The sequence below is a fragment of the Rhipicephalus microplus genome, chromosome 1 (assembly GCF_043290135.1).
Source record: "Rhipicephalus microplus isolate Deutch F79 chromosome 1, USDA_Rmic, whole genome shotgun sequence".
Taxonomy (NCBI): domain Eukaryota; kingdom Metazoa; phylum Arthropoda; class Arachnida; order Ixodida; family Ixodidae; genus Rhipicephalus; species Rhipicephalus microplus.
The window spans coordinates 278,462,932-278,490,870 of NC_134700.1; the positions used below are offsets into that span (position 1 = coordinate 278,462,932).

The 27,939-nt window shown below is 46.5% G+C and overlaps 1 protein-coding gene across 4 annotated transcripts in view; it reads left to right on the top strand.

The window, feature by feature from the left end:
- Positions 1 to 26,331, top strand: part of LOC119188255 (aquaporin-9) — a 63,761-nt gene extending 37,430 nt beyond the window's left edge. Inside the window, exons 6-8 of one of the 4 annotated variants that reach the window (XR_012895381.1) lie at positions 719 to 846; positions 2,651 to 2,860; positions 17,185 to 17,640. Coding sequence is in view for 3 of the 4 variants with exons in the window: in XM_037436208.2 (XP_037292105.1) it covers positions 719 to 846; positions 21,170 to 21,256; positions 25,930 to 26,033 (319 nt within the window). In the remaining variant the exon portion in view is untranslated. Of the gene's footprint in view, positions 1 to 718; positions 847 to 2,650; positions 2,861 to 17,184; positions 17,641 to 21,169; positions 21,257 to 25,929 lie in introns of those variants that run through there. The other 3 variants (XM_037436208.2, XM_037436209.2, XM_037436210.2) reach the window with 3 other exon arrangements.
- Positions 26,332 to 27,939: the final 1,608 nt, after the last annotated feature.

Genomic DNA, 27,939 nt, shown 5'->3' on the forward strand with positions numbered 1-27,939 from the left:
CACGGAGAGTTGACGCGGAAAGTTAGAGGTGACGTCACCGGCGGCACTTCCTTTCTTTCGCGTTTTCTCGCTTACCAGGTCTCACTTAACTGCTAGAGTTGTGCTTTTGGTAACATGAGAGCATAATTTTTTTTAATGAGCTTAGGACAAACGTTACTCTCTTTAGTGCGCCCTTTAACGGGACATTAACGACAAAAATGTCTTTCTGATATGGGCAAATCCTTACTGTTCCAAGATAAGAAAAACACTTAACTTGCTACGAGGAGACGCTTGATAAGCGTGAAACCGCACAAAAATAAAATGCGGCTGGTGACACTACCTTGATAACCCCGCACCAAATACCATGACGTCATAAATTTCGACGGCGTCAACTGGGTCGTATACATAGTCGCTGATCCCGAAAAATGAACTACATTGTCTTTTAAAGGGGTCATACACTTGGCATACCAAGTTTGGGAAAATTTTGTTGAGATACAAAATATTAAAGATACTCTTGGAAATCTGTGACTCCATGCGCCGATATTTCAGCAAAAAAATTTTAAAAATGAAACTTTGACCTAAATTTTCTCCTCCATTATTAACCTATGGGGGTGAAACTAACTGCTTCGGAGTCTATTTTTCACTCTAAACCAATAGGCTCTTCTATTTTAGCGTCATTTTCAACGCCACCGCGTTCTGCATGAAACATCGCGTGCATTCCCTTCCCTTCTTCATTCAGTCTCCGCGGATGGAACTACGTGTGGGTTCCTCTGCTCGGCCCTCACATCGGCGCCATACTGGGCGTGTGGCTGTACAAGGTGGCTATCGGTGACCACTGGCCCGAGAAGCCGAAGCCAGCCATCTCAAGTAAGTGGCGAGCGATGTCAGCATATGGACGACGCATGCTCTCTGCACGCCTCCGTTTGTGTGTCGCCCTATTGCCTTTAGCGATGTAGTGCGATTCCTTGAACACTCTTTGCTACCAGTCTTCTTATGCAACGCGCAAGCATTTGTGAAACCCCTTGCTGACTAGCTCATGTCATGTATTCAATTGGAGTGAAAGTATCTCTACACATTTCGACTGCAGTATACTTGGGGAAGATTTCGAGCCCGAGAAGGCTCCTTTTGAGTGGATATATTTGTATCATTATGTACCACATCGGCTTATGGCCGCTGACACTCAATTGTTCATGTAAGCATCTTCGAACCGTTCAAACAAGATATGGTATCATGGAAAGCAGTAAACGATCGAAACATATTGCACTCATTTCGCGGTAAATTTTCCTAAATGGGCCTGCGTTGGTACACGTACGCTTATAAGTTCGTTCGTGATCAACTTAAAGTAAGCAACTTGGTAACAGTACACAGGCACTCATTGAATTTGTAGGTTCTTGTAAAATTTAGCGACCTTTCTGCATACCTGTTGCGCAATCTTTTCTTCATGCAGACCACATGCTGACGTGCCACATAAACATGCATACCACATGATGTGCTGTCGACGCAAATATGTTTCAACAGATTCGTATAGCCTGCCACTACTATTATTTATGGAGAAGACCCACGACAAGCGAGTTTCTTAAAAAGTTCAGAAGGAATGGGATGGGGGGGGGGCTGTGAAGGCGGGTTGTCTACCCATGCGCACCTTCTCTACTCCCTTCCGACACCAGCAGTGGCACCGGCCTGAGCTCCCCGTGAATCCACACATTAAGCCAACGTAAAGTCAGAGGTGGTTGTTCATCGTTCATTAACCAATTGTGTGGCCTTCGTGAGCATGAACGAAAACTCAGCCTTGCCAATAATTTCAATAGAAGAAAAAAATTGAAACATGACGAACTTGTGCCGCAAACACTAGGATACGTCAATTAGATAATCTAGAAAAAAAATTGTTATTGTTTGATATGCGTGCTTTGTCCACTATAGCTAGGCGATTTCTAAGTGTGTGCAAAAAATAGTACACGGCCAGCTATCATTAGAATCTAGCCATTGATCTTTCCTAATATAGTGTCTCCGTATCGCGCCAATTCAATTACGCAGAATGTGACCGCATCTCCATCTCAATACCTAAGAACAGTGACCCCGGAAAGCGCGCTGTGATTGGAAGAAGCAGATGAAACGCCAAGATTATTCTGACTATACAGTACGCATGCTTACCGCGTGGTCTATCACTGCCGCCTGATTCTATGAAGCTCCTTCCACTGAAAGTTGCGTAAGTGGTATGGTATTCCTGCATGAAGGCCGCAAGTCACTTCCTATAAACAACATAATCTCAACGAAATTAACGATCATTTACTCTTCGAACGTCACTGGGGTGAGTTGCTTTTCGGTGCCGCTAGCTTCTGTTGGAGAACTCTATACTCAGAGAATCCAGTGTCCGAGACGCCAATTGCTCTATATCAGGGTCCATCGCCGGCATAGCTCTGACAGTTCCTTGGACTCTATATGCGCTTGTCGCAAGGTCCATTCTCCCCTCGCAATGCTTCGTCCAATCACAGCGTGCACTTTTCAGTGAACAGCGCAGCCGCGATCACAAACCGAACATTGTTCCTGGTCAGATATGCTGACCTTCTTAAGAAAAAAAAAAGAAGGGGGGAGTTAGGCGGGATGGTGAAGTGTGACATACGAGACAACCTGTTCGTAAAACACACGCGTCGGCGCTCTCGGCATCGCGCAGTGGATCATCCAGTCGCCGTGGTGGTCGCCAAGAAAGCACCATCTCGGACGCCTCCTGCCCTTTCTCCTTCCGCTGCGCCGACTACGTCGACTTCGCCTCAGCCTGCGGCTCCACAGGCCACCGATGTCAATGCCGGCTCTCCTGCGAAGGCCTAGTTACGAAGCGACCCCCATTGTGTGTGTTTGCCCGCATCAGACGTCATTCATACACGTAAGAACGAATCCTCGGGTAAACCGTACGGAGCGGAATCCAACAATGGTCTTACTCCGAGAGCGATCGCGCGTTGATAAACATGCATTTCTTGTTTTAATTAACTTAATTTGGAGAGTTAGCTGAAATGCCGAGTACCTTCAATACATACGTGTGATGTGAGTAGTCAAATTATATATAACAGTATGCATAATTCGAGAAGTGCAGAGGTAGCTGAACGTGATGTTTCTCTTACGAAACATGTAATTTATCTTACAGAGGCGAGGCAAAACGGCTGTTCTGCGAGGAATGTAAAAAATTGCAATTATGGCAGTAATCAACGTGCGTACATTTAAATTGTCCTAATTATAATGGGACAGCGTTAAAGAGCTCGTTGCGCTGAAATTCCGGCGTTGGTGTTGACGTCAGTGTCATTGGTTGTGAGCAAAAAATTATGATATTATGCGTGACCAAAAAATCTAGAACGATGCAAATCAAATAAACAATAAAAGAAATCTTGGGCCAGAGCTGGGACAGAACAACCAAGGTAAATGGGGTCCGATTGGGGATCAATCCCGGTAATTTGCGTGGAAAGTGGTTGTTATACCACACGGCCACGCATCTGCTTGTGAATACCATTAAAAAAAAAAACTCCCTCTGCTTGGAAATGCATTTAAAGCGGCTTTCATGCTTTACAAACACACTAGTCATGTTACAACCTTCACAATGCAACACGGAATATTGCAGTAATAATGCGCGGTACAAGCGCCCATTGCCAGCGGCCGTCAGAACATGTGATTATCATAATGGCTTCGTGGTGTAAAGCCGGTCACCCACTACAAAAGGCACAAACGCTACTGCGCCGATTCTCTTAAGGCAACGTAGTGAGTGCATATATAGGTGTTACTTCAAGGCAACGTAGTGAGTGCATAACTAGTTCCAAAGGTTTTCATGCACTATGTGTTTGAAGTACGCACTAGGAACAGGTGATCGCTATCCCGTTCAACTCCCAAAGGCGAACCTTTAGGATCCCCTAACTTTTTTTTTGTATGACATCATCGGTGGTTATTATGAAACAGAGTGTAGTCGATTGTTGTTAGGCTGAGAACAGCGGACCTTCATAAAACGCTGGAGTATGTCTATTATGTGCCTGGCATATAATGTATGAGTGGCATACTGAACTATACTTATGGTGTCCTCACTTCTATTTAAGTGTAGCTTCTAAGCTGCTCATGACAACCGTAGGGTTACGCAGAAAATTCATAACACCACAGGTGAAACTGCACGTGGTGACAAGCCCGGCTTTTCTTCAGGTTAGTTGTATGCTTGACGTCCAGTCAATTGCGCATTAATCATTCGGTCAGGGTGACGCATAATGCCGAGAAATCGGAGTCATTGTTCATAGGGAGAAATTTTAGTGCGGGGATGGTGAACGACTGGAGCGTCGGACTGATGTTGGAGGAGCCCGATTGTGTGGTCCGCTGTCACGAGCGTCAAACTGCAGGGGCCGGTTGTCACCAAATTGATAGTCCAAAAAAAAAAAACGAGCGAGATGGCGATGTGCGAGACCGCCCATAGCGAGCAGTATGCCCCACGTCATGGCAACGAAAGCATATCGGCTAGTCGTCCTGCGTTCTCTACTATGAATGGTCACGGTAGCGACGAAACGTTTCCTGTGCACGCGAAGGTGGCGTCATGGCACTTGGACGAGCTGGTGTGAGCGAACATACGGGCTGAAAACCCGACATTTGCTAGTTCTTCCCGCACACTCTTCTCGATAAGCGAGATTGTTGGTCGAGGAGTTCCAGACGGCCGCCCCAGGAAAGATCGTGGAGATGCCGCCTCGATTTCGCGACGCACAATGCGGGCTATGCTCTTGGTGGTGGGCAGTGCAGTGCATGTCGGCTGAAAGTCCTCGCAGGATGACGTAGATGCAGTATTTGGAAACCACATGAAAAACTTGGCAATGCGGCGACTCTTCAGTTCTTCGAAGCGCCGATACTCTATTATGATGTCGTCCATGGTCGAGTAGTCCTAGGACACCAGGAGATTGAAATCATCATCTGCAATGACCTTCAAGGATGTCTGACTTTCTCATATTCGGCCATGCTGGTGTCCATACGATGACAAAGTGCCAGACATCAAGTATGCACGACGCATATGAATCAGTCGAAGTTTGAGCTCGGCTGGAGAGATCTTTCTAAGCGGCTTGCTGGCGCCCGGCTGGTCTACCAAAGAGGTCATGGGGCTTTTGCTTACATGCCCCCAAACGTGTTATATCATCGGCCTCATCGGCCTGAAACCACATGCCTCCTGTGCCGCAGAGATAGAAGCCTACGTTGGCGAGCATCATTGCTGGGTTCCACTAATCATCATCATCGTCATCATCATCATCATCAGCCTGACTGCGTCCACTGCAGGACAAAGGCCTCTCCCATGTTCCGCCAGTTAACTCGGTCCTGTGATTGCTGCTGACAATTTATACCCGCAAACTTCTTAATCTTATCTGCCCACCTAACCTTCTGTCTCCCCCTAACCAACTTGCCTTCTCTGGGAATCCAGTTAGTTACCCTTAATGACCAGCGGTTATCCTGTCTACGTGCTACATGCCCGGCCCATGTCCATTTCCTCTTCTTGATTTCAACTGTGATATCCTTAACCCCCATTTGTTTTCTAATCCACTCTGCTCTTTTCTTGACTCTTAAGGTTACACCTACCATTTTTTTTTCCATTGCTCGCTGCGTCGTCCTCAGTTTAAGCTGAGCCCTCTGTGTAAGTCTCCAGATTTCTGCTCCATAGCTAAGTACCGGCAAGATGCAGCTGTTATATACTTTCCTCTTGAGGGATAGTGGCAATCTACCTGTCATTATTTAGAGTGCTTGCCAAATGGTCTCCACCCCATTTTTATTCTTCTAGTTACTTCAATCTCGTGGTTCGGCTCCGCGGTTATTACCTGCCCTAAGTAGACATACTTTTTGACAACTTGAAGTGCACTTTTACCTATATTGAAACGCTGCTCTCTTCCGAGGTTGTTGTACATTACTTTCGTTTTCTGCAGATTAATTTTAAGACCCACCTTTCTGCTCACCTTGTCTAACTCTGTAATCATGAGTTACAATTCGTCCCCTGAGTTACTCAGCAATGCAATGTCATAGGCGAAGCGCAGGTTACTAAGGTACTCTCCATTAACTCTTATCCCTAACTGTTCCCATTCTAGGCTTCTGAAAACCTCCTGTAAGCACGCGGTAAATAACATTGGGGAGATTGTGTCCCCCTGCCTTACACCCTTCTTGATTGGTATTCTGTTGCTTTCTTTATGAAGCACTATGGTAGCAGTTGATCCCCTGTATATTTTTCCAGGACGTTTTTATATGGTTCATCGACGCCATGATTTCGCAGTGTCTGCATGACTGCTGATATTTCTACTGAATCAAACGCCTTCTCGTAGTCAATGAAGGCTATGTATAGTGGTTGGCTATATTCTGAGCATTTTTCTATTACCTGATTGATAGTATGAATGTGGTCGATTGTTGAGTAGCCTGTTCGAAATCCTGCTTGTTCCTTTGGTTGATTGAATTCTAATGTTTTCTTTACTCTGTTAGCAATTACTTTTCTAAATAGCTTGTATACTACAAAGAGCAAGCTGATCGGCCTGTATTTCTTCAAGTCCTTGTCGTCTCTTTTCTTATGTATTAAGATGATGTTAGCATTATTCCAAGACTCTTCCCGTTAGGAAGCACCTAGTAAACAGGGTGGCTAGTTTTTCTAACACAATCTGTTCTCCATCTTTCAGCAGATCTGATGTTACCTGGTCCTCACCAGCAGCTTTACCTATTTGCATGCTCTCCTATGCTTTTCTGACTTCTTCTATCATTACTGGTGGTGTATCATCTGGGTTACTGCTAGTTCTTATAGTATTAAGGTCAGGGTTTTCCCGGCTACTGTACAGGTCTGTGTAAAACTCCTCCGCTATTTTAACTATGCTATCCATATTGGTAGTTATTTTGCCTTCTTTGTCCCTTAGTGCATACATCCGATTTCTGCCTATCCCAAGTTTCCTCTTCACTGCTTTGACGCTTCCTCCGTTTTTCACTAATAAACCCACTAATAAACCGTTGCAAAACGCTCATATTTCTCAATCCAGTCGTCGACGTAAACGTTGTCTGTACCGCAGAAGTTACCCGGGTCACTCGACTGAGTCAGTACGACCGGCTGCTGGCCCGTAGCCGCAGTCGAAGTAGAAGCGGTAGACTTTCCTTCTGTTTTCATTGTGGAGCTGTCCAGGACACGACCGCTGTGGAGTTTCGTCTTGCGTCGTACTCAGCACGTCTACCAAAATGTTGCGATTGTATTTACATGATATTTATAGGGGTAAACAACCCGACAGTCAATATGATGGTTGCGTTTCACCAGAACATGTCGTCCTCCTCTTTCCTCACTACAGCCTAGTGGGCATGGCTACACCGCAACAATAGTTCAGCAGAACAAAATGATTCCTTCATGCAAAGGCTTCGAAGCACCTGAGGTACAAAGCCACGTGGCATCGGCGTGAACCTTTTACTAAAGGAGTCACTAGCCTCGACAGTGGTACAACTTCGCGCTCGACAGCGGTACAACCAGACGCGCCCAAAAAATACGTATCTGCTGCGAAGATATTGATAAATCATCTTTTCAACCACCAAACCTTTCGCATCAGCTCCCAGGTGCGTCAGGTGACTTTAATTGCGTAATCAAGGTCACCAGAAACATTTGTACAACTCTCAGGAAAGCAATAACCAGATGCAAAGAACCAGGCGACCTGATAAAGACAGGTAATAAGAAAATGGAAGAAACCAAGAAGACTGCGAACCAAGTTCTAAGAGTGGACTATTTATTCATTGTACATCTGTTGAATTCGTTCAGCATTCTACCTTTTTGTGCTACACAGGGCTTAACGTATTTTAACACAGCTCAAGACTACGTGAACACAACAGAAGAAGGAACAAACGGCAGCGCTGACTCGCAACTAAATTTTTATTGGAAAAATATGTGCACGCATAGTCGTGCGCTGTGTTAAAAAATGTTCAAGTACTGACACCAACCGGCCCAGCTTTCAGTCCTATACCTTACAGGGTGTCTCATTGTCACGTCTTACTGTCAGTCGTCTTGCTACGGCGTTGTCTTCAGAAGAATTGGTTTTAGAATTGGCGCTTACGTATCTCCGGGTGCAGGAAACGATGCTGACAAGTTGGGGAAAATGAAAACAAACAGATTTACTGGCACTTTGTACAACTATTTACAATATCCAACGGTTAGAGTTTAGCGAGCCACGAGTGTGGTGGATGAACCGTCAAACCGTGGTTCAGGGCGACTTCCTGTACTTTGTGGCGTAGTTTCAAGCCATATCAGGCTCCTCCTCCTTAATCGAAAAGCCAATCACACACACGTCCCCACCCACCATGGCATCAGCCAATAATACGCGGTCGTTGGCGAGTCGTCGTATTCGCTGACGCAATGTTGCTCTGCTAACTTTCACTGAAAAGAGGGATATCTGTCACGCGGGCAAGTTGGCGTCTATCAGTGCTTACTGCCGTCTTTTCCTGGAAGGGCAGCAAAGGATAAGCGACTACATTGCTTGGTCACGACCTGCGAGGTCGGTCGGCCGCGCCGTCTCCCCAAACAAGTTATTGTGGAGGAAATGCCTGTAGGGACATTGGCTCACGGTCCCTAGAAGTAGCCAAGGTTTTATCTCATTGTTGTTTCCCGCCGCTAGACAATCGTTTCGTGAAAAAAGGCACTCGTGTTTCAGGTCGTGGGAACGCACCCCGGCTATGCTCCTGATGGACAGCATGTTGCCAACGACCGATAGTCACACCAATTGTTCATGTCGTGCTTCGATTTTCTGTCGTAATATATTTGGCCAAGAAATCAAGAGATTTAAAAGCTCACCAAAATTCAGAGATAGGTTTCAAGATAGGTTACAAGAGATCACCCAAACGAGGTTTACGGGTTTTTCTTATTCTGTGCCACTCAGTATGCTCGAATGCGAGAAAGCGAGAAAGATAGTTGGTTTTTACTTGCGCGATATTAGCCGACGTTTAGGCAAGTGTATATGTGTGTTCATTCCTATTTGCCGAAGGGACGAGTTTTCTGAACTTTATTTGAACATTCAAGGAACTAGCTTGCGTGGCGACAACGCTTAATATATCTCAGGAAATTGCTTTTGGAGGCAATTCGAGTGGACCGTTCGGAAGAGTTCCGATGCTCATTATTCATGAGTGAAGCGTGTGCTGGTAACCAAGGAAACGCGAACGCAACCGGAAATTACACATCCTTTCAGCACGTGCATTCGTCGGACATTCTAATTTTAGTCGCTTTGACCTCATCAAATCACGCTACACCTGAAGCGCAATTCAGCAACTGTAAAATTGGCTACCTAGAGATGGGAGCCAGACGCGGCCGCAAAAGAAGTTAAACACTGCGACACGCTTTATAGAACAATGGGTATACTCGAGAAAATTATGGAGCTTGCCGCTAAAACGCACATATTCCAGCCCGTGCGTAGCACTTCAGAAAAATGTTTAACCACGCAATAACATAAGTGTGCTTTCCGAATCATATTTCCAATAATTTTATGGTAATAAGTGTGTAAATTAGGGATTGACAGCGATTGTTCTTATTAATTTTGTTTTGTGTCCAAATATTAACTTCGGCGGCAGCGTGGCGTTACATAAATACCAGGAACTTGTTTTAAGTTCAGTATTTGGCTTTTTCAGGGCGCAGCGCAGTCCTTTGCAGATAACCAATTAGCTAAGCTCTAAGCAAACTGTTAAAATTTGCGACGTCACAGCATGCTGTTACGGAAAGCACAATTGAGTTGGTAGTGCCACGACGAATCGCATTACAGCATTTGTGTTTTCTCTTCTGTAAGCTAGACAGATAATGCAGCTTTTTATTTTGTTGCTGTTTTTAAGGCAACACTAAGTTTTATAAAAATTGCAATAGACTCAGCCTCTTATAGTTTTCGCGCTTGAAGTCTATGTTGAGGCTGAAATACATATCCGCAGCTAAAATGAGATTGACGAGACGAACTAACAAAACTCGTCAATCAACTTTTTTTTATTTTTTGACTTGAGTGCAGTGGTTCGTACCAAAAAGTTGTAGTGCATGATACTTTGTAATTCATAACTATAGTTTCTCTACACATCGCAAAAGCTGCACGTATATTCTGAAATGTTCGACATCGAATTTCAAGGAGGAAGTCGAAACTGATCACTGTCGGCGCGCACGAAACGCTAACGTTCTGATACGTCAGACCACGCGACAGGGCAATGACTATTTTTGAATTAAAGCTCACCGAAGTAGAACTTCGTGAGAAAAATGTGCAAGTATTCTGAAACACACAAGTATAAAGCTTATTGATTGCGTACGATGTGTACGGCGTTTTTATCCATTCTTACATTTATAATGAAGGAATGATGATAACAAAAGGAAACAGCAAGCATCATCGCAGAGTAAGGCACCACGAGATCGGCGCTCGAGCTCCTCCATCTTCCTCGTCCTGTCGCTATCTGCAATCTCCCGCCTGCCCGTTTGGTTCGCCCAATAAACCTCTTTACATTTGGTGGATCGTGCTGGGTAACCACATCGCCTACAACCTGGAACTCCGATCTCGCACCCTGCCGTCGACCATGCAAGTAGACGCTGCCCAACAAACAATACCTCTCGCGGCCACTACTTGCCCTGGCCCGGTTCATCAGCGAGACCCCCCGATCTTTGCCGGCACCGAAGACCAGGACGTCGAGGACTGGCTGTCGTCATACGAGAAAGTCAGTGGACCCAACAGGTGGGATGACGCTGCTAAGCTAGGCACTGTCAATTTTTATCTCACCGACGTGGCCAAGCTGTGGTATACGAACCACGAAACCGAGTTCGCGAATTGGTCCGCCTTCAAGGAGGCAATACGTGCCGTTTTTGGTCGTCCTGCCTTACGGAAGCTACGCGCCGAACAACGTCTGCGCACACGGGCACAGGAGCGAGGTGAAACTTTCACATCATATATAGAAGATGTGATTGATCTCTGCCGGCGCGTCGATGCTTCCATGAGCGAGAGTGCGAAGATACAGCACATTATGAAGGGCGTCGACGATGACGTTTTCCAGATGCTTCTCGCGAAGTCTCCAAGCACTGTGGCAGAAGTAGTGACTTTGTGCCAAAGCTATGATGAATTGCGGAGGCAACGAGCTCAGACGCGACGCTCATTCCAGACAATCCAACCAGTGACCGCACTGGACGCTATGGCTGACCAGGCAAATCTTCTCGCACAAATGAAAGACTTCGTGCGAGAGGAAGTGGCTCGGCAGCTTTCTCTGCTGCCTTTTGCTCAACGCCAGGAGCTCTCGCACCAACAGCCACTGCGACACCCACCACCATTGGCTCCCATGCTCCGACATGTGGTCCAGGAGCAGATTTCCGAGGCTATGCCGGTGCCCTTGCAGCAGCCCACCGTCACCGCGCCTCTTACTTACGCTGAGGCACTAAAGCGGCAGCAGCGACACCACCCCCCGTCGTTCCAGGGACTGTCGTATACCTCAGCCCCGACTCAGCCGTCCACCGCCTGGGTTCCTCCCATTGCCACCACAGCCTCGACACACCCGTCTGCCGCATGGACTGGTCCCCTCGTCGCCAATACTTGGAGAACGCGCGATAACCGGCCCATCTGTTTTGCGTGCGGCGGCCCTGGCCATATCGCCCGTTACTGCCGTCGTCGCGTGCCGGGATACCCAGACGCCCGGACACAGAACAGCTTCATGGACCTTTCTCCATCCCGTCTGGAAAATTCTGACCCTCAGTCAAGCTCGTCTTCACGGGAATGTCCGCGTACTATGTCTGGTCGCTCACCTTCACCCCGTCGTCGCTCCCTGTCACCCATGCGTCGTCGGCCAGCTCCTGAACACGAGGGAAACTAACCGCCGCAGTTCAGGAGGCAAGAACTGCGCTGTCGAAATGCTCAAGTCCTCGGACATTGCCGTCGAATATTGTCGAAGTTTTTGTAGAAGGTACTCGAGCATATGCTCTAGTGGATACTGGTGCTGCCGTTTCCGTGATAGACGCTAAACTTTGCCGCAAGCTCCGTAAAGTGACGACGCCTCTTAATATGATGTCCTTGCAAACAGCGAATGGGGACCCGGTTCAGCCTGTAGCCGCCTGTACTGTCCGACTGATGATCGCGAATGACCACTACACTGTTGAGTTTATTGTCCTGTCGTCATGCTCACACGACATCATACTTGGATGGGATTTTTTATCGCGTAACCATGCCGTTATTGATTGTGCAAGATCGGAGCTTGAACTTTTCCCGTTTTACGACCAACCAACCAGCCGCATTCAGCCCGCCGTACACAAACTCGTCGTCAAAGAAGGCACTGAAATTCCTCCGACAGCAGCTGTGTTGCTCCCCGTGTTCTGTGACGGCATTAGGAACGAAGCTGCATTCTTTGAGCCATCAAGCCTCTTCCTTAGTCGAAGATCACTTCTTCTGCCTTATTCAACCCTCTCTATTTCTGAAGGAAACAGTGCTCTTTGCCTCATCAATCCCCTTCCGTATCCCGTTGAACTGTTTCAAGGTGAATCTCTTGGACACGTGCATGCCATTGATAAAGAACAAATTTTTACCATGCCGCCAGATTGTTCCGGTGACTACGACGCCATAAGTGCCCTCAACCCTTCCAATATACCACCTTGCGAGCTTTTCGATTCATCGATTGCCGACGGACTATCGCCATCTGAACGCTCTGAGCTCCTTCAGCTGCTCTACCAGTTTCTTGAATCCTTTGACGTTGCTCAACCTACCCTTGGCCGAACTCCCAGTTTTTTCCACCGCATCGACACAGGTTCCAACGCGCCAGTACGACAGCGACCATACCGTGTTTCCGCCACAGAACGTCAGGTTATCACCGAACACGTTGACGATATGCTCAAGCGCGACGTTATCCGACCTTCCCAAAGTCCATGGGCATCACCTGTCGTTCTTGTTAAGAAGGATGGTGCAATTTGCTTCTGCGTTGATTACAGGCGCTTAAATAAGATCACTCGCAAAGACGTATACCCTTTGCCCAGGATTGATGACGCCCTTGATTGCTTACAAGGTGCCGAGTTTTTTTCGTCGCTAGATTTGCGTTCGGGGTATTGGCAGGTGCCCTTAGCAGATGGTGATCGTCCAAAAACAGCATTCGTGACACCGGACGGGCTATATGAGTTCAATGTCATGCCCTTCGGCCTCTGCAATGCGCCGGCCACATTCGAGCGCATGATGGACTCGGTTCTGCGGGGTTTGAAATGGAACATATGCCTCTGCTACCTCGACGATATCGTCGTCTTTGCACCCGATTTCGCAACACACCTTGTACGCCTGAAACATGTCCTCACGTGTCTGAAGAATGCGCAGCTCCAACTGAATCTAAAGAAATGCCACTTCGCTGCTCGGACGCTCACCATTCTCGGTCACGTCGTATCAAAGGATGGTGTTCTTCCCGACCCGGCTAAACTACGCGCTGTTGCTGAATTCCCCAAACCAACGACTGTAAAACAGTTACGCAGCTTCGTAGGATTCTGCTCCTACTTTCGTCGGTTTGTGCGCAACTTTGCCTCCATAATTGCCCCTTTGACCCAACTTTTAAGCAGTGCCAACGACATCTCATCATGGTCTTCCGAATGTGATCACGCATTTACCACTCTTCGCCGTCTCCTGACATCACCGCCTATATTGCGCCACTATGATCCCACGGCTGCAACTGAAATCCATACAGACGCCAGCGGTGTCGGTCTCGGTGCAGTTCTCGCTCAATGCAAGCCTGGATCCCCTGAGTATGTCGTCGCCTACGCCAGCAGAACGCTCAACAAGGCTGAGGTAAACTACAGTGTTACCGAAAAAGAGTGCTTAGCCATACTTTGGGCAATTGTGAAATTTCGCCCATACTTATATGGCCGCACCTTTGCTGTAGTTACAGACCATCATGCCTTATGTTGGTTGTCGTCGCTGAAGGATCCATCAGGTCGCCTTGCTCGTTGGGCTCTGCGACTTCAAGAGTATGACATCCGCGTCGTGTACCGTTCCGGCCGCCAACATGCTGATGCTGATGCGCTCTCGCGATCACCACTGTCGACTGAGGCTGCCTCTATATCTTCTATGGAACACGCGCTGTCCGCTCTTGACATCGACACAATGACCTCTGCACAGCGCGACGATCCATGGATAACTTCGCTTCTGGACGTCTTATCTGGGGTACCGACACTTCCCATCACTCGAGCAATGCGACGCCAGGCTTCGCACTTCACCATTCGAGGTGGCCTCTTGTACCGGCGCAATTACTCACCAGACGGCAGGAAGTGGCTGCTCGTTATTCCCCGAAAGCTGCGCTCTACAATCTGTGCATCATTTCACTCCGACCCGCAATGCGCTCACGCCGGTGTCTTCAAGACCTACGAGCGTTTAAGGAAGCGGTACTACTGGCGTGGGATGTTTACTTTTGTTCGACAGTTTATTCGCGGCTGCCACGAGTGTCAGCGACAAAAACAGCCACCGAATGCAGGAGCAGCTCCACTACAGCCGCTTGCGTGCCCTGACCGCCCATTCGATCGCGTCGGAATCGACCTTTATGGACCACTGCCATTGACCACAGCAGGTAACCGGTGGGCTATCGTTGCTGTAGATCACCTGACACGGTACGCCGAAACCGCTGCTCTTCCTACGGCGACCGCTCAGGACGTCGCATCTTTCATCCTCCATCGGTTTGTGTTGCGTCACGGCCCTCCTCGCGAGCTCCTCAGTGACCGGGGCCGTGTATTTCTATCCGACGTAATCCAAACACTTCTCCGTCAGTGCCATATTGTACACCGGATGAGTACTGCTTACCACCCTCAGACGAATGGCCTGACTGAGCGGTTTAATCGGACCCTGGGTGACATGCTCGCGACGCATGTGGCATCTGACCAAACGAACTGGGACCTGGTTCTTCCGTTTGCGACCTACGCGTACAACACCGCTACCCAAGTCACCACCGGCTTTTCTCCATTCTACCTTCTATACGGACGTCAACCATCGCACACAATTGACACTTTGCTGCCATACGCACCAGATGTATCTGAGTGCACGACCGTGTCTGAAGCCGCCCGTCACGCCCAAGAATGCCGCCAACTAGCGAAGCAGTTTACTACGGCTGACCAGCAACGCCAGAAAAAGGCCCGCGATGACGACCACCCTCCTGCCGCCAAGTTCGCCCCTGGAACCCTTGTATGGCTGTATGTACCACCCTGTGCACCTGGTTTGTCTACCAAGCTACTTTCAAATTACCATGGCCCATACCGCGTGGTAGAGCGCACATCGCCCGTCAATTACGCCATCGAACCGCTTACGCCACCCGGTGGCCATCGTCGGCGTGGACACGATATTGTTCACGTGGACCGCTTGAAGCCGTACTTCGACCCGCTCGTTCCTACTTGTTAGATCGCCAGGATGGCTTGATCTTTCTCGACGGGGGCAATTATAATGAAGGAATGATGATAACAAAAGGAAACAGCAAGCATCATCGCAGAGTAAGGCACCACGAGATCGGCGCTCGAGCTCCTCCATCTTCCTCGTCCTGTCGCTATCTGCAATCTCCCGCCTGCCCGTTTGGTTCGCCCAATAAACCTCTTTACACATTATAAATAGGCCAAAAAATTTTCAGCTTTCTTCCGCAGTGGCTGCCCCTGAGTTTCACGTTTCCCAGGCAAAGAAAAAGTTCATATGGCAGCTTTGTTATGCACAGATCAAACAAACAGCTAAGTGCCACACACTAGGTGCAAAAGTAAGGCTGTGCGATGCCACAAGTGAGATGACCTGCAGCTTTTCTCGAAATTATACAGCCGCCGCGTCACACCTTCATTCAAATTTCGTCACTTCCTTGTCATGGGTAGTTCCGGTCTGACGTAACAGGACTGACGTAACAGGACCGGGTGCGGTCCATTTCGGTTTCACCTGTGACAAATAATTCGCGCTAAGCGCAACTTTCTTGATTTATAAAAAAATGTGCCATAAATCGACACGCACTACAACTTCGAGGTATGTATACTTGTACTAAAGTTTAAAATTAGAAAGTCAATATTGAGTTTTAGTTAATTAGTCACAACAGTGTTAATTCAGCTGCGGCAAAGTATTTTCCCCACGACGTGGTTTTAATGTGTGAAACTGACAGGAGCCGTATTGTCATAGGATTTTATAAAAACCTGTTATTGTCTGAAAAATGACTCCGCATAATAATGCAACTCAAATTATTTTCTGCTACCCTCTTTTTAATGCTCTATGACACTATAGGCATATCTCACTTTTCTTCGGCAATTCGTTTACTGTAAGTCTAGTGACACCGTTTATGTCGAAACGTATATAGCCATCGGGTAGAGGTTGCTAAAGAAAACGATTTAAGCTATACTTGTTCACACTTGCGACTACATCGGTCACGCGACCATTTGCAATTGGCGACCAAAAAAAGGTGGCCGATGTTCACACCAGCGAATGCGACCTGCCCTTGACCAATCAGGAACAGCGTCTGCTTGCGCCGTGGCTAAAGTAAGCCGACGCCATATTCCGATGCATAAGACTGGTTCCGAAAGTTCATGACTATACAGTCGCGCGGACTGAAAAAACGCATACGCTTTACACCGATACATAAAAGGCATTTGCCACCAGTCGCTTTGCGACAATAGCTGAGCCGCGCGACTGGTGCTATATAGTCGCAGGTGTGAACGAGCATTCATGGTACGTGGGGCTGAGCTCACTCGGATTGCGGCATTGCGGAGCCCGCTATTAGCACGAGTCACAAAAACTTAGCGAACGCGTCACCGCGTATCGTGTTGCAACTATGACGCGCAGTCGCATTTCGCATGCAGACGTGACTGACGTAACACCAGAGCGATATTCGGATAGGGCACGTGATGGGATCTCAGCCGTGCGTCGAGGTTGGAATCGAAAGCCCGTCAGAGCACTCTGAACTTGTGAGCTAGCGTGCAGTGCTCTGAAAACAGCAGCCGGACGTATTCAGTCTATTCCAAGCAGCCGAACTTCGACGCGCGTTGCCGGAGCCCTCTATGAAATGAACAGTCGATCGAATGTAGGATAAATAAATCATTCTAGAAACTTCACGCCTATAGGCGTCAACGTTGAATCGTATCGTAGGAAGATCACGTCAACAAACGCACGCATAAGCTGACGTCTGTACCTGTGTAGCATGTTGGATGAATACGTGGTGAAGAAGCAGCGCGTATACTTGTAAAAACGCGGCCCATCTGACCTCTATTCGTCCATATGCGCGATTTTTTTTTTCCCGCAGACGAACACGTGGTGGTCGCATCTCCCAGCCCTGGACAACTTGCAAAAGAAGCCTAATTCGAATCTACGGAAAACCAGATTGCTTTCCTTTCTTGTTTTTTTTTCTCTCTACGTCGGTTTTGGAGACACGTCTGTTGATGTTCGTGGACTCGGACATACTGGCAATCACCGTCATCGTCATTAACACTCGACATTCCAAACTTCATCGCTCAGTGTAGTTACTTCACGTGTGCGCAACGGAACTGTGGCGAGGGCAACCATGGGTATCAAAAGAGCTGCGTCATACTAAACCTCGTGACGTGAGCCTCCAAGAACCACTGCATCATTACATCGGAGACGTCTACCTTCGTTAAAGGAGTTTCAACTACGTTCGCGGACGATTGACTGAGCAAGACTAGCATGGTTTTTAACTCAGCGTCCCTAATAAATCAGGCATGAAAGCGCAGAACAAAAAGAAGGTCTTACTAAGGGTGTTTTTTTGCACTTTAATGTTCTAGTTGCTGCATCAAGCTTTCACAGTGAGTGTCAGCCCCAATATTGAGCAGCTACTTTTGCTAACGTGTTATCATTTGGAGAACTGGATGCTTTTACCATGGGAAGGCAGCGCAAACGAAACTAAATTACGTTTGATATGCTATCGAATGATTTTGCCAATTTCGATGTTCTCTTTTCATTCACCTTGCATCGCTTCATGTAACGTAATCTTGGTGTAGCTGTGAGTTGTATTCCAGCGTTTTCGCATAAAGTACTCCGTACGGATAAAATAATATGGATATCCATCTTCTTCCGGCAACTACTGTTCGTTTATACCAACAAAAAAAGCTTTGCCGTTCAAGCTGATACTTTCCGGCTCAGTAGAACGACTAGACAAAAGCTATCTTGTATGCGGAACCTATTTAAAAGCATATTGGTAGTCTGTGAGTCCCACTGTGAGGCCAGCTGGTGCATGGTGTGTTTCAAGCCGACATTCAGTATAAGTGTGTAGCCTTGAGTTTCTCTGCCCAGATCTGAGAACCAAAACCATAGTGTTAAGGCACACGTAGATTCAGCTGAAAGCAAGGTGCGCCCAGCCACTGCGAGGCCAGCTGGTGCATACATGGTGTGTTTCAAGCCGACATTCAGTAGGTGTGTAGCCTTGAGTTTCTCTAAGCTCAGAGCTGAGAACCAAAACCACGGCGTTGGGGCGCATGTATGTTCAGCTGAGAGCAAGGTGCGCCCAGCCAACGCCTCCTCTATTTTTTTTTCAGGCACCGGTTAGGCTGAATCAATCTACTGTTAGAAGCGATGGGTGGTCCGTGAGCTCCTCTGGCGAGTTGCGTGCTGCTTGGTGCACGTGTCCCGAAGGGGCCCTGATCGTAGAGAATAGAAATTAATACACATCGCTAAAGAGCATATACTAGTTGATGTCGCGAAGCCGTGAAGAATATACGATACATGTCGTTTGGGAACACAGCTGCTCAAGGTGCGTCTGAATGTGAATTAAGGGCACGCGGATGCCTTTTATATAACAAATAAGCCGTGCACGCAGAAGTGTCTGTTCGAACTATCAGATCTCGATGGAAGTTTACGTATGTCAGCAGCTCACTGCGCGTGCCACAGCAACGGCCCTGTTTCGTTAGCATTTCGCCAACAGCAAGGCACCGAAAGGAGCAACTGTACAACGTAATAATTTGCGTTAAACTTGAACTGGAGCTTCAGCACCTTCCTAGCTGTAAACTGTGCGAAATCGTGTCGAAAAAAAGACCGTAAATCAATCGTCGTTCAAAAGACAGCGGAAAGATTAGAATACTCGAAATCTTGTATAAGACTCGATGCTCCCAATGCGGCCAGGAAATCTTACTTGACGAAGGTTGAGACTGATAAGTAGACAACCAACTGCGCTGCTGTTTCTCTTTGCCGACTTTTACTATTGTTTTGTTCCTAGGCACGAGGCTGCCGGTTCGATAACCGGCTCGACACGTTCCGATACAGACAAGTTTTAGGAACGCTTGCTTGTTAAGATGCAGGCAATTTCATTTTCGATTCATAGTCATCGGCATCTTAGGCTGTAAAACTAGTGTTTTCTTAGGTTTTTTTTTTTTTTGACTTGACATAAAATTAACGAGGTCATAATTCGTGTAATGAACCATGTGAACCATATTCATGCGTATGAGTGCACCGTTGCGCTGTTCATTAAATGGTTACGGATACAGTTCGCCAGAGTTAACGGTACAATATGGCACGATTTAGAGACCCCGTAAGACATTATATGAGAGGATGAGCCCAATTCTTGAAAGTTTGAAGCCCTTCACTGACGGCAACGTGTTTCGCTGGAATGCTGAATTCCGCAGATCAGTATAGCATCCCTAAAGCGGTAATTTCGACATACTGTGGCTTCCCGTCAATGAAAGAGTTGACTTGCTCTTTGATTCTATACCGTAGACAATTATCTGAACAAAACATAAAGCTGCTTGTAATAAGTGGATTGACGCGCGCACATATACGACGTGAAGTAATAGTTGATCCGTTAAGTTGCGACGTGGTCGCATTTTATCACATATGCATAAATAGCCGTGACTGTGACATTGAGGAAGTGGTGATGCACCAAACATACACTGCTATGATTAGAAAATGATAAAATGCGATAACACACTCGAATGCATGGTAATCGCATATACTGGCGGACTATACGCTCATGTGCAGTATTCAGTGGAACACATACTCAAGGTTGAATTGTATTTTATTGTTGCACGTAGGAATAGCCTTGTGCTAGCTATATTTGGACACAAGCGAATTGCTTGAAACCACTTCATTTTAGCCAGTAACTAAGCGAAAGTGAGCCTTCTCGACAGCTTGTAAGTAACACGACCAAGTCCATAGCAGGTAAAGCAATGGTAACTGCAGTGGACGGAAGGCATATATTGCGCCTATGGTACCTGGAATTAATGGTGCAAGAGTGAATGCTACGATGGGGTATAAGGAAGTGTAAAGACAGCTCGGGACGAAGTTGATAAGGTTCGCGCATACATTTATGATTGTTTTGCTTCCCAGCACAAGGATAAATGAAAATAAATTTGATTTTGTATATCACCGCAGAACTCATGCAGTCTACTATGAAGCCTTCGGCTCTGTGTAAACGGAAGTCTTCTAACCATCCAGTTCATATTAATGATGTTATTGTCATTCAAGGTATAGATAATAAATTATGCTTCTGTCAGCGTTAGGGAGGAACATAAACGTAAACGCGGTACGGTAACGGCTCGAACTCTATCACGATGCCTAAAACTCTACTATATGCATAGATGATGGCTCGGTAGCTAATGATGCCTTATAGGTACCCAATCTCTAACTGCAAATAACTGTAGCGCAAACTGGGAACGAAGAAGACAAAACAGGCGAGAACATGGAAACTGCGTTTGTTGTATGTAGTCAACGACGAACCACAAGATCACGAGGAAAAGATCAAAGCGAAAACCCAGCAAGCAAAAGTCTACGAAATCAGATAAGATAAGAAAATGTTCACTGGAGTCGCATAGTGCACGCATCCATGCCTCACAGATACCTTAATTCGGTCTCGGGAACATGGACGGATTATTGCCGCAAATGTCACGCCGCTGTGCCGTATCTTCGCGGCCTCGACGATAATCTTCGTGTCATCATCCTTGTGTTAATAGGAGATTATTGTGCCTTCGAAAAAAAGTGCATTTGCAAACGGTGCAAGCACAGTTGGAGGTATACCACTTGTACTCCCCTGCTATTTCTTATTCGTTCCCAGTTCGTGTTATAACCCTCGTCATTACTATACCAACTACACATATCCGCTACTTTTTAACTGTCACTGGAGGTGTTCAAGCGTAGTTTAACGGGCGATGCACAGGTACGGAGGCGATGCTTTTCGAAACACATCTGACACACCGTCTCACCACGCGATAAACGTTTGGGTCGGACCGCAGCAGTGGCCCGTCTCGTTTACCACAGAGCTGGACAATGCCCGCATCTCTTTGTAGCTAACGGAGAGCCAACGACAGGCAGGCCGAGACCCGCGGACTGCTGGCCCATGCGCAAGGTGTCCACTTCTAGGGTGGTGGGCAGCCGTAAGTATGACATACGTGAAGACACAAGCACAGCGCGACCACCACCACGCCTGCTAACCTGCCTTCACGAGCTTCGCTGACTTGACTCCTAATTTTGAGCACAAGGCACTTGAAGCGGCGAAAATACGAGTGCACGTTCACTTTGCGTTCACTTCATTTGATTATGTTCGCCTCTGTGTATTACTTTTACCATTTGTTTCCAGTGACTTTTTAGAATGCCGTTCATTTGCTCTCCGAGATTACGTTCCGATTTTGTTCCAGCTTGCGTGCGAAGGAATTCGGTTGGTGACCACAATGGTTCATTGATGGTTTCCCGACAATACAATCAAGATCGCAAGAGAAAGGATGTGTTCTAAGTCTGTTTGATGACACAGTATAAACATTCATTCACCTTTGCATTAAAATCTATTGTGTTTTTTATCTCAAAACCACGATTCAATTATAGGAAGACGTCGTTCTTAGCAGCTCAATGTCGTAGCCAAAAGCCCCCCCCCCCCCTACCGGGATTCCTTGCGCTACAAGAAACCAGTATCAAAACTAATTACGTATACCTTAAAGAACCTGCCAACATTGTCATCAACCTTACGTAACACACCCCGGAAGGTTCTCGCCACGTCGACAGCTCTTTGCTCGATATCGTGAAGTTATACACATTCTGCTGTGCGAGTAATGTACGCAGATATAGTGATAAGCATGCGCTCTCTGAGCATTGAAGTATTGCCTGCTGGCCGTATCCCGCTACATTAAACCGCATGTGCTTTCATTTTTGCTTTAGCACGTTGCAGGCTTTAGCTTCCCACACTAACCCGCACGGTTACTTATGGCATGCGCACTTTTGTACTTGTTCTTCGCAACACTCACTAAATGACACTGCAAGTGTCCTTGTGTATGGCGTTTATGAACAATGCCTTTTTTTGTTTGTTTTTTGGAGTGGAAGTGAAATTTTTCTGGTGTGTTTTGTTAACTTGAAAAGGTAAGTAACTCAGCTTAAAGCAAGTATATATATAAACTTAAGAGGTTCAGTATGTGGTTGCGCGTAAAAGCAATAAGGTGATTTACTGCGCATCCTCATAAAGTTTAGTTAAGCTAAATATCATTCGAAATGTCGTATAGCAGTTCGAAACTTATACGAAACGAAATGTGTTACCAAACAAGGAGGGAAATTAGTCCTTGTTAAAACACTGGGTAATATTTAGTGCGATGTAAAACAAGGACGAGAAGGGACCAGTTGCTTGATGGGAGATAGCAAATCTTTTGCAGCGTCCACACACGCACACACACACACACACACACACACACACACACACACACACACACACACACACACACACACACACACACACACACGCACACACGCACACACACACACACACACACACACACACACACACACACACACACCAAGGCCACAGTGTTTGTCAGCAAGTGAATTAATGAATTGAAGAGTGGTATAGCCAGGTTTCCAGTAGCCCAAAGTAATTATCTTCATTCCCGTAGGCAACAGGGGCCCGCTTTATTTTCTTTCAGATTATGGATAGTTGTGTGTGAGCGCCAAGCAGGTAGCTGTTAAATTTGCTCTCCAGAACAGGTAATTATATAAGTACTTTCGCAAGTGACAACACTAGAGGTACATTTGGCCGATTGCCATGATCAAAAGCGGCGCAGAAAAACAGTCCATTTCGAAGATCGCAAGGACGAAGAAGTGGCATCTTTTTTTTTTTTTTTAGTTCCAAAGCACGCGCGTTACGTGACCCACCCGTGGGAAAAATGTGAAACAAGGGAGTAAAAATAGAACGACTTCACACGTAATCACGGCTCGAGCGGAATGCTCGCGATAAACAAACCTATCAGGTTTTGTAAAAACGGGGCGGCGATGCGTTTACACAGCTCACGTTGTTCACAACTGCGCACTTAGCGGGGGAGAGCAGGACGGCTGTATACACAGACCGGCTACGCATCATACAAAGCGGCCCTGACAGGTGCCTCATTGTCTGCTTATGTTTGCGTCGCAGCTTTAGTCGATAACAGCAGACCGGCTGTCGTGACCGTGTTCATTTCGCAAGGGGGCCTCACACGGGAGCATTTTTAGTCCGCTGAGAGAAACGCCACTGGCGATTTCTTTTCGCGTGCATCTCGCCGGCGCTCGAGAAAGAAAAAGGCCATCTTATCGCGATCAGCTTATCACGAGATACGCCTTGCCTTACTCTATTCGTTTTTAAGCGGTGATTAAGCACACCTTATCTAGGTCAGGTATTCACAATAGAGGAACCGTCGGATCGTGAAGGTTAAGCATGCAAAAAAAATATATCAATGTGGTCTGGCACTTATTTGACAAAACACATCCAAGTGATGAACGGCAACTCACCCAATATATGCAAGATAACTATATCTAATACCATCGTCTTACAGGTGCTGAGCTGTATCGATGGAGCCTTAAGAACAACAAACGTGCAAACGAGTAACTAAAAAGCTTCAACAGCCAAGAAACAGGCAGACACAGTTAACATGCATGGTTAGGATACGCTACAGGCAAACAACTATATACTGCGGTTGTTTACGAACATTTGATGTTAAATGAGCTTGGCCAGAATAAGTCAGGCGCACTAATTATTGGTGGTGTGTTATAAAAGCAGGACAGATACCAAAAGAGGTGAGGGGGCCTTTAAACAAGTCTACATAAGCAGACTTAGTAAAATGCGAAACCTAATTCTCAGGCTTATGAGAAGAGCACTTCCAGCGTAACTAGAAATGCTTGAAAGAGGTCGTTGTCTCCGGTAAATTTAGACTTAAGCCTAACTGTGATGAAGTTAAAACTTTCCATGTGACGTCTGTGTTGACAATGAACTCACACAAAATTTTGTACAAACAAGTTCTTCTTATCAAAGGATTCGTGAACCGTAATAGGGAGAGAGAAACAGAGAGATTAAGAACAGAAAGGGTAAAGGGGCCACAGCGTGGTCTCCCACCAAAATGTCGCTTTTCAGCAAAAAAAAATAAATAGAAGTAGACGGTCTATCATGCATGGACGAAAATAGAATGTCAAAGAACATTTCATTCTAAAGGGAGCCCTAGACGTCGTCGGACATATACCCCTCCCACCAACAGCGACCGCCATTTGGCCATGACGTGTGTGACGTCACGAGTTCCATGGAGCGGAGCTGTCGTCTTCCAGCTAAGTTTCAGCCGCGACAAATCGTTTATAGCTTCCAACACCGAGCTAAGGAAAGGTGTGATAGCTCCACTGTACGCGAAACTGACCACGAAACAAAATCGTTGACCGGAATTCGGACGCTCGCAAAGCGAGGGACTTGTTACGTGACGGTCCTTGCGAGTGTGCCAGTATTGTCCGACTCTCTGGCCGCTCGCTTTATAAAAATGCTCGTTATACATATATATTGAGTGCTTCACCAAATGCGCTGAAATTTCGCCAGATTGTTTGTAAACATTCAAGGATTAACCCACATAACACTGATTATTCAGGGAGTGATCATTCGGTATTATGGCCCTTTTAACCACATCACACCCGGCTATCTGCTTTACACGGTGGAAGGGAGGAGGGGACCATGATGGCGAACGTGTTAGGCCTATGGAAGCGGCCGGCCTCAAACGTCAACTCGTTCCGGCTGAAACGTTTAGCAATTTGGTCCCCAGAATCGCACACAGTCTTTGCAGTTTATAAAAACTGTGCGTCAGTGGCAGGCTAACCTGGCATTCCTCGTCAATCTCGGTGCAGGTCCAAATAAGTGAAGCTGCAATGAAATCATTCACGTCGCACTAACGTCATCTGTGCGTTTAGAAACTCGAGTTCAGAGAACTCTTTCCCCCTAGTCAACTCTTTTACAAAGAAAGGCAGGGATAAATATTTGGGGACGTATGCCATGTCTGTTACTGTTTTAGTGCTGCTAAATATTATTATCGTTTTGAGCGAGCAGCTTATTGTCCCGCGCTTGCCCGATTTCAAACGAGCGCATCAATGACCACGTTGCAACTGTGCCCCTGGCAATAATATCGGCCCTTTTCCACCTTTCTACAACGAACCTTCTTTCGTTCTAGAGGTACCTCTTTGCATGCCCTTAAAATTGACTGCATTTGATTGGCTATTCTGGGGTAGATATTCTTGGGTGTACAAATATCTATCCTTATGTACATCTTTGTCTGCTACGTCTAACCATCCGGCTTAAGATGTCAAATTCAAACTCCAAGGTGGAACGACGGTGAATAGATTTGTTGTGAGGGAAGAGCTCGGCTGCCACGAAAAACCAAGAAATGTGCTCAAGCATTCGGGTTACTAGTCGGACTAACTGAATTTCATTTATGAAATAATTAGCCGAAAAGAATACTACAAATATCGTACTAATAAAAAGGGTGAAATATATTTTTGTGAATTTATTAGTAGAACCTCACCCGCAGCTTTTTGTTCTCGTCGTTGTCATCGTCTGCATGTCGATGGCTGCCCGTCTGCAAGATCGGGTCGACGAATTTCCGTCGCTCTTTCGAACCACGAGGAAATATTTCGGCTCGCCAAACGAAAATTAACGTGAAGTTGTCGGCTGAGCAGTTTTTTTCTTTAGGTCATGCCATTCTTGTTAAGCGAGTGTCATCCTGCTACAAATGTAGGTTGAGCGCGAGAACTCGTGTTTTAATGAATTGTGTAATTCAATTCCACTTCGCAGCGGACGGCAAGGAGACGAAGGAGGACCTGGTGGAGACACTGTACAAGGTCGACGGCGACAAGATGGTGCTCGAGCTGGAACCTACCCAGCACCAGCGGCTGTGAAACCTCGTGCGTGCCCCCGCTGCTACACAAGTATCGCCCGAAGCTGTGCCGAACGGCTAGCGTTTACGCCCGCACGTTTGTCCAGGTGGGCCAACAACGGGTGTCACTTCGGATGGCGGTGTCCCTCAAATGACACAACGCAAGCCGTTCGCCCCTCTTCGTACTGACGAGCTATTCATCCGAACGAATCCTGGCAACCCCGCACATCATTGTGTGGCCTGCCAGGCCGGCAGTTTCTCTGCAGATCACCCCTTTGGACTGATGACGGCTAGGGAAATAGAAGATGTACGCCGTGCAACTATTGCGCTACGTTTTCTGTTCTACGAGATTGGGCCGTCGTGAATGGTGGTCACGGAAACATCGCTAGGGCTTTTTTTTTCATTTTGTATTTCTAGAGATTTAACGACGCGATGTGATGCGATAGTATACTAAGCCTACTCTAAACTAAACAGCATGGAGGAAGAAATCAACTAGGAGAGAGATTCACCTCGCACGGCCAGCCTTGACCAGGGAAACTCCCCTGGCAGTCATTTTTCTCCTTGTTGTACCTCACAGTACCGTCCTGATACGTGAACACTGAGAGACAGCGAATTTTCCATGGTATTGGTCGATAGTGCTTATTCGGTTGCAGGGCCGTTACTTAGTGCCTGCACGCGCGCTCGTCACTTAGTGATCACGTGTTAGGCCGATACCTTTTTGGCTTCAATCGTGCTGGACTGCAATCTTTTTTTTTGTTTATTCTTTTCTCAGTGACATAGAGCTAGGAGCCGGTAGACGGAAACTTTTCCAAATTTAAAAAAATTAAACGGCATAAGCTGCTGTACTGAGAGTTAAACTGGTGCTTCTAAGTGCCGAGCATTGTTTGTCAAAGTGGTTTTTGTCAGGTCCACAATTGCGAAATAACTTCATGTTATCGGCCTATGGAGAGGTCACGTGCCACGAGTAATGCTACCAGAACTTCTATTTGACCATTAGGGAAATGAAGGGACGTCGCTCCACTTACATTACACGTGTGCATCGCTGTCATTGACAGCAAGTCTACATTGAATAGAGATGTGTTCTAAATATTGCCCCTCATGCCTCAAGTGCTTGTTCATTATTCATCGGGTTTATTACATGCTACTCGTTCCTATATATTCTTGAACATGGGATGTTTTGAAAGCAACCAAACGAAGGGCGAGTAATTATCCGCCAGAATGTACTTCAACGCATTGCTGACGTATGCGGACAGGGTTTTTCTCAACTACCGCGCTTGACAAATCACGCCTATAGGTTTTATAAATACAAAGCGTCGGTGGCTATTTTTGGATGTAGCAGGTAGATCGTTTCACGGTGTTTAGTTTATGTATGAGTGAACCTCGCGTGTTTATTTTGTTGGCGACGCGCCAGATGGGCACCTGTTTCATACACTTTTGTTGAAGAGTGAGTGGACTATAGCGTGTAATAGGGTGGTTTCTGCTTCTAAATGGAGAGACAAGTGTCCTGCAGAAGTATAGATAGATAGTTTTGTGGCCACTTGAACTTGACAGTAGTTAAGCAGAGTTCGGTGGTTATATGCCAAATAATGATGTTATTGCACGAAAGGAGTGTTAGACGAAACAGTCACGTACGACTTTACAAGCCTGACTGCTGTACGCAATGTAACTTCAGCAATATTATTAATAAGCAAAGTCCCGCTCAAAATTAAGATTTGCTCACAGACAATAAAGTAGTAAAATTTGTACATCGCCAACTAATGGTTACAACTCTTTCGCTTATTATTTATTCAAATAAACAAAAAAAGTAAAATTTTCTGAAAAACAATGCCGATTTAGTTTTGAGCCATTATTATGATGAAAATTTTGATAATGCGTTGATTTTCACATGCTGTGACTTGGTTAAAAATTAGTCTATGAAAATCTGGCAA